This window comes from Vidua macroura, chromosome 17 (genome assembly GCF_024509145.1).
Source record: "Vidua macroura isolate BioBank_ID:100142 chromosome 17, ASM2450914v1, whole genome shotgun sequence".
Lineage (NCBI taxonomy): Eukaryota > Metazoa > Chordata > Aves > Passeriformes > Viduidae > Vidua > Vidua macroura.
Window position 1 is genome coordinate 3,958,819 of NC_071587.1, and position 16,721 is coordinate 3,975,539.

Genomic DNA, 16,721 nt, shown 5'->3' on the forward strand with positions numbered 1-16,721 from the left:
CTCAAAATGCAACATTTTCCTCCTGTCATAAAGCAAGTGACTTAAAGATTTTCAAAGGCTCTTTCAGAAAGGCTGGGAATTAGATTCTTGTGGAGACCTTAATAAAAAATTGAAGACCTCATGTATTAACATATATTGATTTATTCATAGTGTTTCATTACAAATAAGTGAGGATCCCACAATATCAAAAAAGGTTAGGAGAGCAGCAGAGCATGGTACATTATATTGACAGCTCTGTTGAAATTGAGCTGCCTTGGGATTGAATTTGGAACTCGGGCAAGGAACTGGCTGGTAAATAAGTCATGAGTCTCCCTTGAAGTGTCTGTACATGGGGAGGGTTGCCATGGGTGAGGATGCTGAGCTCAGGCAGGTTTCACGGTGTGCTGGCACCAGCTCCAGGTGTGCTCAGGACATCCCTCCAGGTCTGGAGCCCTCCAGGCTTCAACCAGACACTGCACCACGTGTAAATCTGCACTCTGAGGCTCAGAATGAGGGCAGGGAAGGGATGGCAGAAGCTGGTTTCCACAGAGAGAAGAGCTTTTGTCTAAAGACGTGGTGATCTTTGTTTCATTTAAACATATTATTTCATTTCAGCATATTCTCTGCAGCACAGGAAAAGGCCTCCAAAGCTTTTGTTGTCAGAAAAAGGCTTCCATTGTTTTCAGCTGCCTTTTGAGAAGATGATTTGCCAAAAGGAAACGTATCCATGTTTGCACTGAGGGTTTTCATGAGCTGTGGGGGCTTGCAAGGATGATTCTCATGAAAATCCTGCTGGCCGTGCTGTGTGCTCTGGTTTGGCAACAGAAGTTCTGAGCTTGGGAACATAAAGCAACTCTTTGCATCTTTTGTTGTAAGTCAGCACATGCTGAGGTTTTAGCCGAGAGAGGAAATTAGTTTTTCCCTAAGTAAAGCCTTGGAAAAATCGTCATGTTTGTTTGACAGCACCCAGACACAAAACGGCTCGTGGGAGATACGGAAATAATCCTGAAGTAATTCCTGTGTTTGCAGTTCAGCCTCGAGAGGTGACAGAGCAGGGGAGCAGGGCCAGGTGCAGAAGGCCCCTCACCACCCTCCTGTCCTTGTTCTTCCTTTGCAGATCACGTACAAGGCCGTTGGGTCTCTGGATCCCAGTGCTGACCTGTCCAGCCAAAGAGGGAAAGTCTTCAAGCTCCGGAACGAAACCCATCACCTTTTTGTAGGATTGTACCCAGGCACCACCTACTCATTCACCATCAAAGCCAGCACAGTCAAGGGCTTTGGGCCACCCATCACCACCCGGATTGCAACGAAGATTTCAGGTACTGCTTTGGAGAAGAAGAAGAAAAAAAAAAAATCTAGGGCTTTGTGCTTTAGACTCAAAGCTGATGCATAAAATGATATGAGCTGCATATGATATGCATATGATGCATAAAAATATATTGAGCTGAGTATTTTCAGCTCAATGTCTCTCCAAGTTTCATAGGGCAGAGTTTTGAAACAGCCACAGACCTTTGTTTATTTGGGTTACAATTATGGGGGTTCATTTGTGGGTGTCCTAAGTATCCCTGGATATCCGTGGAGCATTTTAAATGAGAACCATCATTAGTTCCACAAATGAACTACCCTTCTAGTAATTATTGTTAGCATTATCTGCCTGGTTGGGGAAGCTCCTGCGTAATGTGGTTTTTATTTTCAGGATGTACCAAAATGGATGTAATGAAGTAATGGGATGAATAGTGAAAAGAGACTGAAAATAAGGGAGGAAAGGTGTTTTTCTTGGTTTTTTTAATGGGTAAGAGCAGAGGCAGGGCTTGAGGCAGACAAGAATATGAAAGGCATTAAAATAAGGAGGCAGTGGCAAAGAGAAATTGTGGGGGGAAAAATGGGGGGAAACAGGCCAGTTATAAAAAAAATATGGACTGTAGTGGTGATATTGGGCAGATATATGTGGATTTTAACATTTGGTTGATAGCACTAAAATAGATTTTTTAAATAGGTTTTCTAACAGAGAGGAAAACTGTCATTTTTTGGACTATTTTAACAGTTTTTTCAGTAAAGTCAAAATACACATCTGGAACATTCAGGACACTGGTAATTCTTGAAATTATGGCTGGTTATTGTAGAAAAGATTGCACTACAGTATAGATTTTCCACTGCTCTATTTCAAAATCAGTTAATAATAGCTTGTTGTGAGCAGTAAGTGACAGGGTAAATTTTAAGGAAGCAAAGCACATCTCCTCCCTCTGCTCAGGGTTTGAACCCTTCACATTTAGCACTAAAGCCCTGAACCACTTGAAGTAAAAGCCATTAAGTGTCCAAACAGCTCCATGGGCTGTTGGGGGTTCTGCAGCCCTGCTGTGAAGGCGCAGCACAGTGTGCACTCCATTCCCTTGTGACCAGAGAAATAAAAAACCACAGCAATGGTTTGAGGGCCTTTTCTCGTCTGATTCAGTTTCTTTGTATTTTATCATCCCATGAGTGCTCAAATTGTGTTAGCAGCCTGCATGAGTGCCAACTTTATGCATACTGAGCTTGGTTTATTGACTTTTTTACCCCCCATCTCCCAAATATCTGGCTCTCAATAGGTGGGTACAAACTCCATGCAAGCATTAGGGTAGTCTCTGGCATTAGATTCTCTCATTGCATGGTCAATTTTCTGATACATTTTCCAAATAATTTGAAAAAATACAGTTAAATTTGCTCTAAGACGCAGCCTCAACGTTAGTAGGGAGAAGAAGGATTTTTGCACTGACAGGAATGTCCTTGTGAGGATGTTTGTTTTTTTTTTTTTTTTTCCCACATGGAAAGACATCTGTGCTGTAGCAATGTGAGTGTATTTGTTTTATGGGTGCACTAAGTCGTGCTGTAGCACTGTCCCCTCTGGCCAGAGCAGGGGCTCAGCAGCTCCTGCTGTGCCATCGAGGCCAGCAGGTCGAGGGGGGGGATTTTCCTCCTCACCTCTGCCCTCATGAGACCTCACCTGGAGCTCTGCACCCAGCTCTGGGTCCTCAGCTCAGGAAGGACACGGAGCTGCTGGAGAGAGTCCAGAGCAGACCACGGAGGCACTCTGAGGGCTGGAGCCCCTCTGCTCTGAGCCAGGCTGGGAGAGCTGGGGGTGCTCACATGGAGGGGAGAAGGCTCTGGGGTGACCTCACTGCAGCCTTCCACAGGAGTGCCTAAAGGGGCTCCAGGAGAGCTGGAGAGAGACTTTGGACAAGAACCTGGAGTGACAGGACAAGGGGAATGGTTTTAACCTGACAGAGGGCAGGTTGGATGTTAGGAAGAAATTGTTCTCTGTGAGGGTGGGCAGGCCCTGGCACAGGGTGCCCAGAGAAGCTGAGGCTGCTCCTGGAAGTGTCCAAGGCCAGGCTGGATGGGGCTTGGAGCACCCTGGAAGGTGTCCCTGCCCATGGCAGAGGTTGGAATGGATGACCTTTAAGATCCCTTCCAACCCAAACCATTCTGTGACCTCCAGCATCTCCAGTGATCTCTGGTGTGGTTGACCACTGGGGATGTGTCTCCTTTCAGTTCTTCCCCTTGATGGAGAGCACCTTATTCCAGAGAAATCCTTCTTAAGCAGTTGACATTCACTCTGAATGCATTCCCAGCTTATTGACAGGGAAGCCAGCAGCTGAGCTGATAATAGCAGCCCCCCTTCTTGACAGTTTTCAGGCATTTAGATAAAAATCCTGATTGTAAACAGGATTACAGTGGAAATCACTATGAGAGGATTAAATATGGGATCCCCCACAATGCAGCTTGCCCTTGTGAGCTACAGATGAACTATTTGTATGAATTCTTCTGTTTGCTTTATGCTTTAAAGTTATTTCAGCAAAACCTGCATCTTTGGAACAAATTTGTGCTGTTCTGACCTCATGATCTCTTCAGGTCTTCAGCAGTAAAACTTGTCCCAAACTGATGCCTGCTCCTGGGGAAGGCAGAAGCAATAAGTGAAACATATTGCCTAAGGAAAGTTGTCCTACTTTCCTGGAATGGTCCTAAGAGAAGATAACAAAACAGAAGGAAAAACTAGAGTTTGGCTGGGTGGGTTTTTATTCAGTGGGTTTCTGTATTGCTGGGGGGAACACGTCAGGGATGGGGTTGCCATGGCTGGGCACTGCCTGGTGGCTGCCTGGTGAGTCAGCAGCACTTAAGCACCTGGGTGAAATGTCCTGGGTTTGGGTGCAAAAATGACCTGGCTAATTTGTGTACCTCTCCTTTCATCTTTTGTGTTTCCTAGCACACCCTCCAGCTAATCAAGGGGACACAGCTTAAGTCTGTGCATTAAAATCTCAGGATGTGAGAGGGCAAATCCACTGACCAGAGCAGGGAAAAAGATTCAGGGGTACTTTTCTTAGCTCTGCCACTGATTCACTCATCCTAATAGTCTGGGTTTTTTTTATAGTGTCTGTGCAGTTTTCTTTCCTCACCTTTAACACTGAAGGAATGATCCTACCTCAAGGCCTTACTAAGTCTTAAAAATTCAAGACAGGATTTTCAAAGCCAGCTTGAAGATTGTCCTGTTCTCATTTAATTGGAATGGAAAAAAGAGCATACAAATATGTAAGCAGTTTTGATCATTCTGGTCATAACACTGGGAAGGATTTTGACATTCCATTTGAGAACTGTTAATATGATGCTGCCATCCCCACCAAGGGCAGTGGCTGGTGCATAATGAAGGCGTTCTTTGTTCTGCTGCAGCACCGTCCATGCCGGAGTACGACACGGACTCGCCCCTCAATGAGACTGACACCACCATCACCGTCATGCTGAAGCCTGCTCAGTCCCGGGGAGCACCTGTCAGGTGGGTGTTTTGTCTTTTCTCTTCACACTTCCCTCCTCTCCTTCCTCCCCAGGCTTCCCTCACTCCTCTCTCATTCTCCTCTGATAATGGAGCTGCCGAAAGCAAGCGCTGACTAAAAGGCCAACTCAGCTGTTGATTCTGCCTTTCACACTCTGCTTTCATGAATGCTTCAGCCTCCTTGCCTCCTGCTGTTAACCTCCAGGAAGGATTGCTGCTGGCACTGTCGGGGTTATTACCCTCTCAGCATCACTTCAGATGCCTTTGCAGTGCTGGAGCACAGCGGGATGTGGAGCTGGAGAGTGAACATCCCCACACGAGGGTGGAGGAGGCTCCAGATCTCCATCCTGCCCCCTCTTCCATGATGAACAAGGCCTGCTGGTAACTGTTGTAGGAATGCCTGCCCTGTCTTTAATGCTTGTGGTAGTATTTGCTCCGTTTCTGGGTTTAACACACTGCTCACATTCATAATCCAGCTGTGCTACTGGGCTGGCTGTGCAGTGAAGTCCAGAAAAAAAGGAATTTTGATTTAGTGAGGCTTTGCTAGCACAGACAAGCAGATCCTGCTGCAGAGTAGAGGATTTATGGATCACAGAATCGTTAAGGTTGGAAAAGACCTCCAAGACCATCGAGTCCAACCTTTTACCACTCACCACCTTATCAACCAGACCAGAGCACTGAGTGCCATCTGCAGTCATTTCCTGAACACCTCCAGGGATGGTGACTCCACCTTCTCTGTGGGCAGCCCCTTCCAATGCCTGACCACCCTTTCTGTGAATAAACTCCTCCTGATGTCCAACCTGAACCTCCCGTGGCACAGCCTGAGGCCATTTCTTCTTGTCCTGTCCCCTGTGGGAACAAAGCCTGACTCCCCCCTGGCTGCACCCTCCTGTCAGGGAGTTGTGGAGAGGGAGAAGCTCCTCCCTGAGCCTCTTTTTCTCCAGGTTAAACAACTCCAGCTGCTCCTCACCTGACTGAGTCTCCAGCCCTTTCCCCAGCTCCATTCCCTTCTCTGGACACACTCCAGCCCTCAATGTCTTTCTTGCAGTGAGGGGCCCAGAACTGGACACAGGACTCGAGGTGGGACCTCACCAGTGCCAGGCACAGGGCTGCCATCCCTTCCCTGGTCATTGAGGGGCAGGGAGCTGCCCAGGCACCCATGGCATAGAGTGGGCACCTTGCAGGGAACCTGTCTGAGCTGGGTCCTGCTCTGAACGGTGACATGCTGATGTGGGACATTCACCTGGAGGTCACTCCCTGACTTGGAGTTCTGTACTCATCACTCTCTTCCATCTCAGTGAATTTGTGTTTGGTGCAAGGCACCAGCACAGATGAACAAATTTCCCTTCTGAGCCCACCCTGCCTTACCTGTTGCTGCCACTCCTCCTGCCAGGCTCCTCTGCTGACAGCAGCAATTGGAATCACTTATAAAAACAGTGGCTCCCACCTTGCAGAGGGGTCCAGCAGGTATTCATTACCTCCCTGTGCGATCTTCAAGCTTTTACCTCCAGTTTTCACAAGAGACTCTTGAAGTTTTTCCCATGGGTGTTGTTTTAAAAACACCATAGTGCCCCCTTTCATAATGGGTCTCTTTCATTTTGGGTTTCTGTATCCCACTGACAGGTTCTTAATGCTTTTGAAGGATGCCCACTAAGTATTCAGGAGCAAATTGCTCCAGATGCAAACTACTGGATTTAATTAAATATCCTATATCAGCTGGTGGTCCCCCAGCTGTGTTGTGGCTTATCCCCAAATTGCATTGACAAGCTCAAACAAACAAACAAACAAAAAAAATCCATTCTTTAGGACTAAGCACCATCCCTTCTCTGGTTTTTCTGAGTAATGTATTTCAAAGTTTGCTTTTCAATCTCTGGTACTCCATATGAGCAAATTTAGGAGCCTATTTTCTGAGTCCTTTAGGGATGTTTTTTTCCTCTGGAAAAGAGCAGTAAAATCACACAGCTTTGTTTTGTTTTATTTCTTTATATGGGGGAACATTCCTGTATCTCGTTTTACCACCTGCTGTCTTAGCAGTGTTGCTATTTTGTCTTTTTATTGAAAAGTCTTGTGATTTTTCTCAAAGTCGATTTTCTGCACTTTAACTGCATTCAGTGAATAATGCCTTTTCCAGCAAATGCATCTGTACATAAAATTGGTAGAGATTTTTTATAAATTTTCACTCTGTTTTCTTTAATTGCATCGTAGCCCATTACACATGTTTGCAGAAAGTGCAATATTTACATGTCACCTCTAAGTGATAAAATTATTTCCTATAATGAGTCCATTTCATTGACTTACAGATGTGTGTATGAAAAGCAGAAGGGCGGGGGGGTAAGGGGGAGGGAGTCTTGGGGAGAATTTTAGCTTTTTATTAACTCTGACAGGCTCAGAATTCTTCTCCTGTAGAACCATCCAGACTGTTCTTAGGCTAACCTTAATAAATCCAGTTATTTCAAGATTCAATTCTCCCAGCCTTTTCCCTTTTCTTTCAGTCTGTTCTTCACACTGCCCCATTTGTGAAATTCTCTCAGAATACCATTTCCAGAAATGGGTCCCATTCCCTCAGAGAGAGATCAAAAGAATAACACAAGTAACTTATTGTAAACTGCTTTTGGCACCCATAATACACAAGAATGAGGTGGTTTTTCCTCCTCAGTGTGTTTTATTCATTCAGCTGAGATCAAATGCTCTTTGCTGTTGTCTGGTTAGGTGTTCTACCTTTTGGTTGTGTGGGGATTATTTCCTTCATTAATTCCACTTGGTGTGATGTCATGCTCTGGGCAGTTGCTGAAGGCATTAAGGCAAGCACAGGTTTGAGACAAAGGACTGAGCAACCTCCCTGCCCAGCAGTGAGATGGTGCAGAGGATCCTGTCCAGCGGAAGTCCTGGTGGGATGCCTTCTCCTGGCCTCCCTGGTGGATGTGACCATGCTTTCCTGGATCCTTCATCTCCCAGCCTGCCTCGGATGGGGCAGTTCCTGAGAGGAGTCTGAAGTGGATTTCCCTCACACCTTCCTATAAAAGCTCTGCTGTTCAGAGCTTTCTATGGACAGGAATGGCTCAACTCCTGATCCCATCAACCTGAGAGTTTCTGCTCTGTAGTTCTCAGTTTTTATTATAGTCCTTCCAAACTGTGAAAATGAAAAACAATTAACATACAGTAATTATTCAAATATTTCCTCTTCTGTTCAGGGGATGGTGAGTTGGAGAACATGTAGGGATGTGACTCTAAGGCAATATCTGTACTTGGTCTTGAGTTAATTCATCCTGCTGTAGCACAGAGATGGAGCATGGGCTGCAAGAGCATCTTTAGAATAATACAGAAGGATATTTAAAATAAGATTAATTATATTTTCATTCATCTGAAATGAAGGTACACCAAATCCAAAGTCACTTTCAGCATTAAGACACTTCTGATGTTCCCCAGTGCCCATGATAAATAATTTAAATGTGGCTGTTTATAAAAGTAACAATCATGAACTCGGCATTGTTAGTGATCTATAGATAACAATGAGGACTCTTCCAAGCAACCTAATAGGATTAATATAAACTTAGATATTCTTTGATCTATTTTGTCCTATTGCCACAAGAAAGCCTCAGCAAGCAGAAATATTCTCCCTTGTGGCACAGGCATTTAATTTTTACCTTTATTTTTCGTGGTATAACCTGCAGAGTTTGACTCCACATTGCCCTTTAAAAATAACTTTTAGGTGTTCTTATATCAATCTAAACCATGTGAATGGTGCTATGATTGATTTGCTGGAGGCTGACATTCATCTATAATACATTCACAAGAGGAAGGAAGAATGCAAGTGTTCTCAATCTTTACTCCTCAACTCTTTCCTGAAAACCTTCAATGTGATTTTGAGGATATTTCTGCCTTTGAATCTGTTATTGTCAGGAGGGCTGAGTTAGTCCTTCATAGATTATTCACATATGACATCTTCAGGCCTCTATTTGAGAATTTATATCCCACTCCCAGCTTGGAAATAACACTCTGAGGGGTTTTATCTGCAGGACATGTCCACAGGCTGGTTTTTGTGTGTTGGATATTTGAAGGTCCATCTGGTTTATTAACACACAGTTGGTTCTGTCAATCTACCTATACTACTGTTATGGAGAAAATCAAATTTCCAGAGCATGTGTCAGTTCTGAGGACTTCAGAGCTGAGATAAATGCTCCCCTTAGGTGTGATTGCCTTGTCAATACCCTGCTCTGCGTGGTGCAGCTGTAGGACGCTGCAGAAGGACGTTTGAGAGGAGCCTGCAATTATTTTGGGGTGGGGTTCAGAAAATAGAAAACTTCTTTGTTGGAGCAATATGGATTTGGTCTCTCTTCCTGCAGTTCTCAGAGGTGTGTCAGTAAATAATCTGTGATATTTTTTTATGTGCCAGCACACAGGTACAGATGGGTCAGTTTATTAATTTGCATCTTAAAGGAAATACATAAATCTGAATAAGAGAAGAGAGTTTAAATATTTAAAATATATTAAGAAGTACTGAGTAAAGGTGAAATAAATATTTTCATATCAACAGCCAGCCAGGAGGAAAAATTAATTTATATAGACCCAGCCCTGTGTTACACTTGAGAGTTATTATTTGATTATTGATCTTCCAAGCATGAAATAAAGAGAATTTTTGTTATATATGATGATAAAAAATTTAAGAGATGACAGCTGTAGTGTTATTTACAGAACATGTAAGAAGAGAGGGTTTTTTCTGGTTTTATACTCAAGCTATTCTCCCAGAAAAAAATCCTGTTGGATGTATCTGTGCACTTAATATTCCTACATGCAATAATGAGTAAAACTTTCCTGGAAGGAAGGGCCATGCTATTGCTTCCATCTTATGTTAGAGAACTAAAGTGGCTACAACTTGTCTTTCTATCTGCAACAAAATAAAAATGGAGAATCTCCAGGTAATTCTTTCTTTTCTGTGATTTTGGGCATTACCTGTTCATCCTGAGCCTGCCTTTCCTGCATCCCTCTCCCTGGCATCCTTACTCTGATTTTGCTTTTACTGCACAGTAGTTCTTCCCAGCCTTACAAAGGAGTGGTTTGCAAGCCCAGTGACCTTAATTCTCTGGTGGAGAAACTCTAAATTCACAATATTTGCTGGTGCTTTTGCTTTGCTCTGCCACTGGTGACTTTGGTTTGTAGATCTCCGTTAGTATAGAGGGAGCAGTGCTGCTCAGATCTCTGCTTTGCAGCTTCTTAGTGGCATCACATGAGCCTGCCTCAGGCATTTATGCTGATAATTGATTCATTAATGCCAGAAAAGGGTGGCAGTTTCTAGTTCTTAAAACTCCCACGTAGAGAACATTGTATATGAAAATAAAGACCAGAGTGAAGGAGCAGCAAAACAAAAAGGGTGCTAAAGGGTGAAGTTATCATGCCCTTGGTAATTCAGACAGTTAAGATTCCCTTGATAGGCACAATCTTAGTATTTAGAAAAGAAAATTCCTGGTCTGCTTCTTCTGAGCTCCTATTTAAATGTCTGCATCACATGAGTTGGTTGATTCAATAGAGGGCAAGCAGTCGTCACTTTTAATTTTGTAGTATTTAATGAGAAATGAGATTATCAATCTAGGTTTCTGCTATTATAAGCTGAATTATCTGTATTAATTAACATCTCCTATAATATACCTCAGGGATATTGTTCTGAAATCATTCAAACTGAGTTTCTCCTGCCTAACACCCTGCCTTCAATTTAGCTAAGAGTTTGGTGGTACATAAAGAAGTTTCTTCTTAGAGATAGACCAGATCTACATTTTCTTCAACTGTGTGTAAATATGAGAGAAGGAAATTGAGAGTTTGGGTGAAAGCCATTAAGTACTTGAAATTATTATGAATATTAAGGTGCTTTGCTCATTGTATCAAGAGTAAAGCAAAATGGAGATACAGGTGTGGAAGGTGCAACCATAAGTATCAGGAAGGAATATTTAGTCTTTAGTGTAACATGGCAAAATTAGTTGATTAGGGGCTTAAAGGTCTTGTTTAGTTCCCTGAAGAGTCAGGTGTTAGTCCCAAAAAGTGAGGCTAAAGGGCATTTTGGGTTAATTTTCTCATCTGGTACAGGAAATGCATTTTCCTGCTGGATCAGCACAATGGGCAATTGACATTCAGCCCCCTAAAGAGGAAAAATCTGCCTTTTACCATTTATCAGCCATCCAAACCATGGCCATTTTCACAGCCTGGGTGACCTGCTGTGTCTTTGACCATTCCACGGGGAGCTTTGGCAGTGGGCAGAAATGGGAGAGGAAAGCCATAAAATTGGTGTCTATTTGAATGATAATATTTTGACAATCGAATTACATGTGGAGCAAATTCTTTGGTGCCAAGCAGCATTTTATTAGTGCTACAGGGAGGCTTTTGCTAACACTTTTTAGTGCTGTGAAGATCTGAGGATACTGAGTGGGGAAAAGGAGGTTTTTTTGCATAAGTCTTTTATGCTGACTACATAAACTGCCAGATTTAATTACAGCAACCAACAGGTTAATGAATTATGAACTTTAGGCTGATATTCACAAATTGATGGCCATCTCCTCACATCAACTTGTCACCCTGTTAGATGAGGGAACAGGGGAAAATACCCATGGTTCCAGTTTGAGGGTTCCTTTTCCCAAGACATTTCTTAGCTCCACAGCTCTCAGAGCCACTGTGCCCCTTCCTCGTTGTCACAGAATGAAAGGGTAATAACAAACAGCACAAAAGACTTCAAAAATCAGAAACTCTGACTTGCAGGAGGTGTCACGGTGCCAAGCCTGTGAGAGCTTTTGGATCAGACCCTTCGACGGAATGAGCTGAGCTGGGCCACAGCTGCTCAGGGGTGGGAAGCCCACAGGAAGGACCTTGGCTCTTTTGGAGGATCATCAAGGATGATTTACTTAATTGAAGCAGCTCCTTGAGTCACTTAAAATGAAGTGGGATGAGTCTGAGCACAAGTCCCTGGCAGTTGTCCACCCCTCAGGAGCCCAGGCTTCCCCCAGCCAGCAGTGCCTGTCCCAGGAGTGAGGGCGCTGAGTTCAGAGGACGAGTGGCCCTTCCTTCTCTGCTGCACGTGGCAGGAGATGTTCACACAGGCAGGTGCCCCTCGATGTGTCTATAACAACAGAAAAACACAATAAAAGGGAAGATGAGCAAGCTCTGCTTTGCTGTTGCAGACTAAGGCATTTCAGGATTTAATTATACTACAGGTATATAAATTCCGGAAACATGTTAATGCTCCCGTGATTAAAATTATAGAGGGCCTAATTGAAAAAGCATAAACCGAATTGAAGAATTCCTAATTATAGTTTGCTTTGAGGTGTTAATTTCCTCCATAATGAATGCATAATTTCGTGGAACTAGAAAATGGGGTTGTTGCAACAGTGCGTGGGATGCAGATGGAATGAAGGGATTATTGTAAATGCAGCCAGACAATTCTCAGGAATAAACCTCTGCAGCCATGATGCTCTTCTGCCTCCCCATAATTTCAGCTTTCCTTGCACTGTGGTTTCCCAAAGCAAAAGACAGAGCCAGGAACGGTGAAGGATTTGCTTGCAGTGCAAAAGGCAGGGGAAATAGGGCTGGTGTCATTCAAAGTATGGTGCAAAAGGGGAAGGTGAGGAGAGAAGCAGAATGTGGAGTATTTCTAGTGGGAAAGTCAAACAGTAAAAGAAGAGGAAATGCCAATTTCCCTTGTGACCCACCTTGACAGATCCCTAAGGAACTAAAGGAGCTGATGGTGATGCAGGTTGAGAGCTTTTTTCTGCCAAAGGACACAGCCTATGTTTAAATGTTTGCTCTTTTGTAAAAAATACTCTCCGTTTTGAAGGGAGTTGGTGGACTACAGGATTGTCAAACGCAATCTCCTAATGTTTAAATCCATCCCATTCCCACTGTGGTGGGGGTGGGAGGTGTTTATGGATGAATTTCTGCAGAGAAGTTCTTATCCTTGGGATTTTCCCACTCCCTCTGTCCTCAATTTCCCTTCATTCTGGGGCAGGAGATGTTTTAGTGAAGGCACCATTTTAGATTTCTCCCTGGTATCAGAAGCATGACAATTTTGCACTTTCTGAAAAGCAAAACGTGTCCAGAAAAGGTGGAAAGGAGCTGGTGGATACTCCTGCAGCTTCAGGAGCTGAAAATCTGTGCTAGCCTTCCCCAGGAGAGCTCATCATCATTGCACACTGACCACAGGACTGGGAGTAGTTGAGTAATGAAGTTTATCAGAAGGCTGTAAACAGAGCAGATTCCCTCTTCTATCCTAGTGGTTTTTTTAGCCTCTTAATTTAAAAAATATCCAAACAGACATGACCTCAATAAAATTATGTTTCTAGTGTTCTGTCTTAAAAAAACCGTCAGATTCTTCTGTGTGGGTTTTCCCTGCATAGCTGTGTCTGTGGAAAAGGCAGAGGAAGCTTGAATTCCCAGCTAGATTATTTCTGCATCCAAATGAACCTAATTTGATGGAAGCCATTGGAAAAACCCAAATTAATTCTGACTGAGAATATATGCAAATAGCCCCATCCTCTTGTTCAAGCTGCTGCTTTTATGGAGGGCATGGCAGGAGGTGCTGGACAGTCCCAGTAAGGGTTTGCCATGGTCTCTCCTTGCCCTGCAGGTTGTTCAAGAACCACTTTGCCTCTTCTTGTCCTTGAAACATCCTCCTGGTCTTAAACCAGCACTTGCTGAGGATGACAGGTCCTCAGTCAGCGATGCCTGTCTAATACAGAGCAACATTAACAAAACAGAGGTGGGGCTTGGCTTTTTTTTTTTGTAGATTAAACAGATGGCAGGTGGCTCAGGAGGGAAGAGGCACCTCCAAAGCCACTCACTCAAAGCTCCTGTTGCAGTGAAAGCTGTATCTGTCTGCACTCATTATCTTTAATCTGCCAGCAGAAAATAGCATTGAACTGGAGAGAGGGACTGGGCCAGTTCCACCAGGGAGCAGCAGCTATTATGGCTAATCTGGGTTGCAAGCCAGGTCAGGCTTATGGAGATGGTTGAGATAATGGAACACGGAGCTTTGAAATGTCCTCTGGTTTTTTGGTTTGGTTTTGGGTTTTTTTGTTTGTTCTTGTGTTTTGGTTTTTTTTTTTTTTTTTTTTTTTTTTCTTTTTTTTACTTCCCAGAAGATTAAATGGATAATTTACAGCATTTAAGAGAGTACAAGTAATAGGACACATGTACAAGTAAACAGATGCAGGAGCAGCATTCTGGTGGGCTGGGGATGATCTTTCTGCACGTCTGAATTGCATCTTTTATTAGGGCAAATGATTCAGCTGGGGAAAATGGCCCTTTAAGTACACAAATCCTTCTTTATGGTCAGTGAATACAGCTGTGTTCTGAACAGCTCCTTAGGTTTTGTCCCTGTTACTACATTGCTGTTTGCTGTGCACTGCTGCTGTGGTGATGGCCAGACTTGCTTAGAGCTACATGGGAATATTTGGATTTTTGGGTACCTTTCCATAGCCTATTCAGTCACAGAAGAGTCATGGTGGGTGGAACCTTATGAGGTTGGAAACATTGATTTTAATAGACATATTTATGTCTAGGTACATACATAGGTGCACACAGGGGTGTTTAGATGTGCACGTATAGAATCATTGAAGCACAGAATGATTTGGGTTGAGGGAACCTTCAGGTTCACCTGGTTCCAAGCCCCTGCCATGGCCAGGGACAACTTTCCCTATCCCAGGTTGCTCAGAGCTGCATTATTTAAACCATCATTATTTGCACAATGTTGCTACTGGTGTTTATGTTCTGTTGCATCTTTTGTGAGGTGCAATTTTAAGATAGAGACAGTCTCCAAACTCCTCTTTCCCAGCACTGTCTGCTCCTCCCTTATCACTGCAGGTCACAGCTCTAGTGATGCTCAGAAGTCACATTTTTCTCCTTTTTTCCCCTGATTTGAAAGATTTGGTAGGAAGAGCATGTGTTCAGACTGGATACTCCAGACTCCATTAGACAGGACATATTGGCTGGTGGGTGGATGGAGGGATGTTGGACAGGAAAGTGTGGATTTGTTTACATACAACTGATACTGTGATATCAGACAGAGTCACATTCCCCATGCCACTGTTTATATATCTGCAACAGTGGGATAATTACTGTACCTCGGGGTTCTGTCAGGATAAAACCTATGCAACCCACGAAGGTCATGGAATATTTGACATTACACTGTCACTTTTTTTACTAAAAGCCCCGCCTAACCACCACCAAAAATCCCAAAAACCCCAAGCAATCCAAAACAAACAACCCCACACACACACCTTCCAACAGTTTTCATTTTTCCAGTCAGCTGTGGGAGTTGTATGTGAGACTGCAAAGGAATTTCAGACAAAGCATCCTGGCCAAAGACAGCATTTGTTAGAGTGACACTGGCAGGATGCTTTTCTGCAAACACAAACATTTTGTTTGGGTTTGCTGTTTCCTCAGGCTCCACACAGTGCACAGTTCCTGAAATAGATGCCACTGCCTGTCCCACAGGCAGCTCAGCACAGCTCCTGCTGCTGGCTGGGGACAGCACAGACCCATCTCTCTCCCCTGTACAGGAACCATGCAGTCATTAAACATCCTCACTTTTCCTAGAGCCCATTCCAATCACTAGAGAAATTTAACAAAGCTTGAAATTGTAGCGATAAAAGAATGGCCGTGTGGAAAGGATGACTCCAAATGGTTTTATCCACGTGTGAAATCGTTACCTTTTGTTTCATGAATTTCAGGGTCTGACATGCCCTAGTAGTAAATCTGGAGCACTGAGCTGAATATGAGAGTGGAAGAAAATGTGAAGAACCTCTCTTCCCAGCCTTCTTGATTATTAAATGGATTTCATTATTATTGGCTCTATCTCAGCAGGTTTTTTTTCATCGCAGTGGCAGTAATTACCATCTCTTCTTCCTATGCCATTTCTTACAAATTTGGCTGAATTTGAATCTTTTTTTTTTTTTTTGGTATTTTTTAACTTTAGTGAACGTAGTAGAAGAGTTGTTTAATTTAAATGACTGTTAAAAGAACACGCAAAAATAACTCCAAAATGAAGGCTCTGGTATGAATAACTTTGCAATATGAGAGACTATTTCCTCAAGCAGCATCACCATTATCAGCTTTATTTTTGTAAATGCCTTGCAGATGCAAGCAAGCTGATTGATGGCAGTGCAGCCCAATATTCATAATGGGCTACTTTTTGAGTCTTCGAAACAACCAAGCACATTCCAGAAGATGACACTGTAGAACAATCCCCTTTTCCCCCCTATTTTCTGCATGAAACTGTTTATTTAAAGCAAACCTTCACTTCAGCATATTGTATTCTGCATGGAGCTGTTCCAGAGTGCAATGGAAACAGCAGCAATCTTTAATTGATTTTAATGTGTTTCGAATCAGTTCTTAAATAGACAGAAAATTGCAGAACAGAGCACTGGGTCCTGTCAGGGCGTCCTAGGTGGCTGTGCATGCAGTTCATTATGGTTTGTAGATTAGTTTCAGAGCTTCTGATTAAAAATACTACTGGAGGTACTGAGGGTGACATTTTAGAATATGTGAAGGCAGTAACTCAGTTCTCAGGAATATATTGGCACCTGTTGGCACCCAGAAAACTTTATGAACCTGGAAGCTCTCAGGGAGTTGACTCTCGGGTGCCTGAATGTTTGATTGCAGGAGGTGCCTGGTCAGGAAATTCACCCTTGGAGCCCAAGGACAGCAGTGCTGCAGTGGGTGCTCAGAGCAGTGAGTGTCAGCATCAGCCTTTATGGCAGTTATCCCTTGAGATCTGTAAACTTTAGGGGAATGCATGTTATATAAAGCTTTTTTAAACTGGATTTGGGTTGAGTTTTTTACAAAACCTCCCATATGCAGATTCATAGTGGGACTGGAGGCACACTGTGAAAAGGATCTATTTACAGTTTAATGTCACCATTTTTTAGGGTAAATAATACCGATTACTGATATATGGAGTACCTTT

The 16,721-nt window shown here is 43.4% G+C and overlaps 1 protein-coding gene across 1 annotated transcript in view; it reads left to right on the plus strand.

Annotated features, from left to right (window-relative positions):
• PTPRT (protein tyrosine phosphatase receptor type T) overlaps positions 1–16,721 on the plus strand; it is a 435,197-nt gene that overhangs the window by 321,640 nt on the left and 96,836 nt on the right. The window contains exons 10-11 of the mRNA XM_053992839.1: positions 1,097–1,298; positions 4,681–4,783. Coding sequence (XP_053848814.1) covers positions 1,097–1,298; positions 4,681–4,783 — 305 coding nt within the window. The remainder of the gene's footprint in view (positions 1–1,096; positions 1,299–4,680; positions 4,784–16,721) is intronic.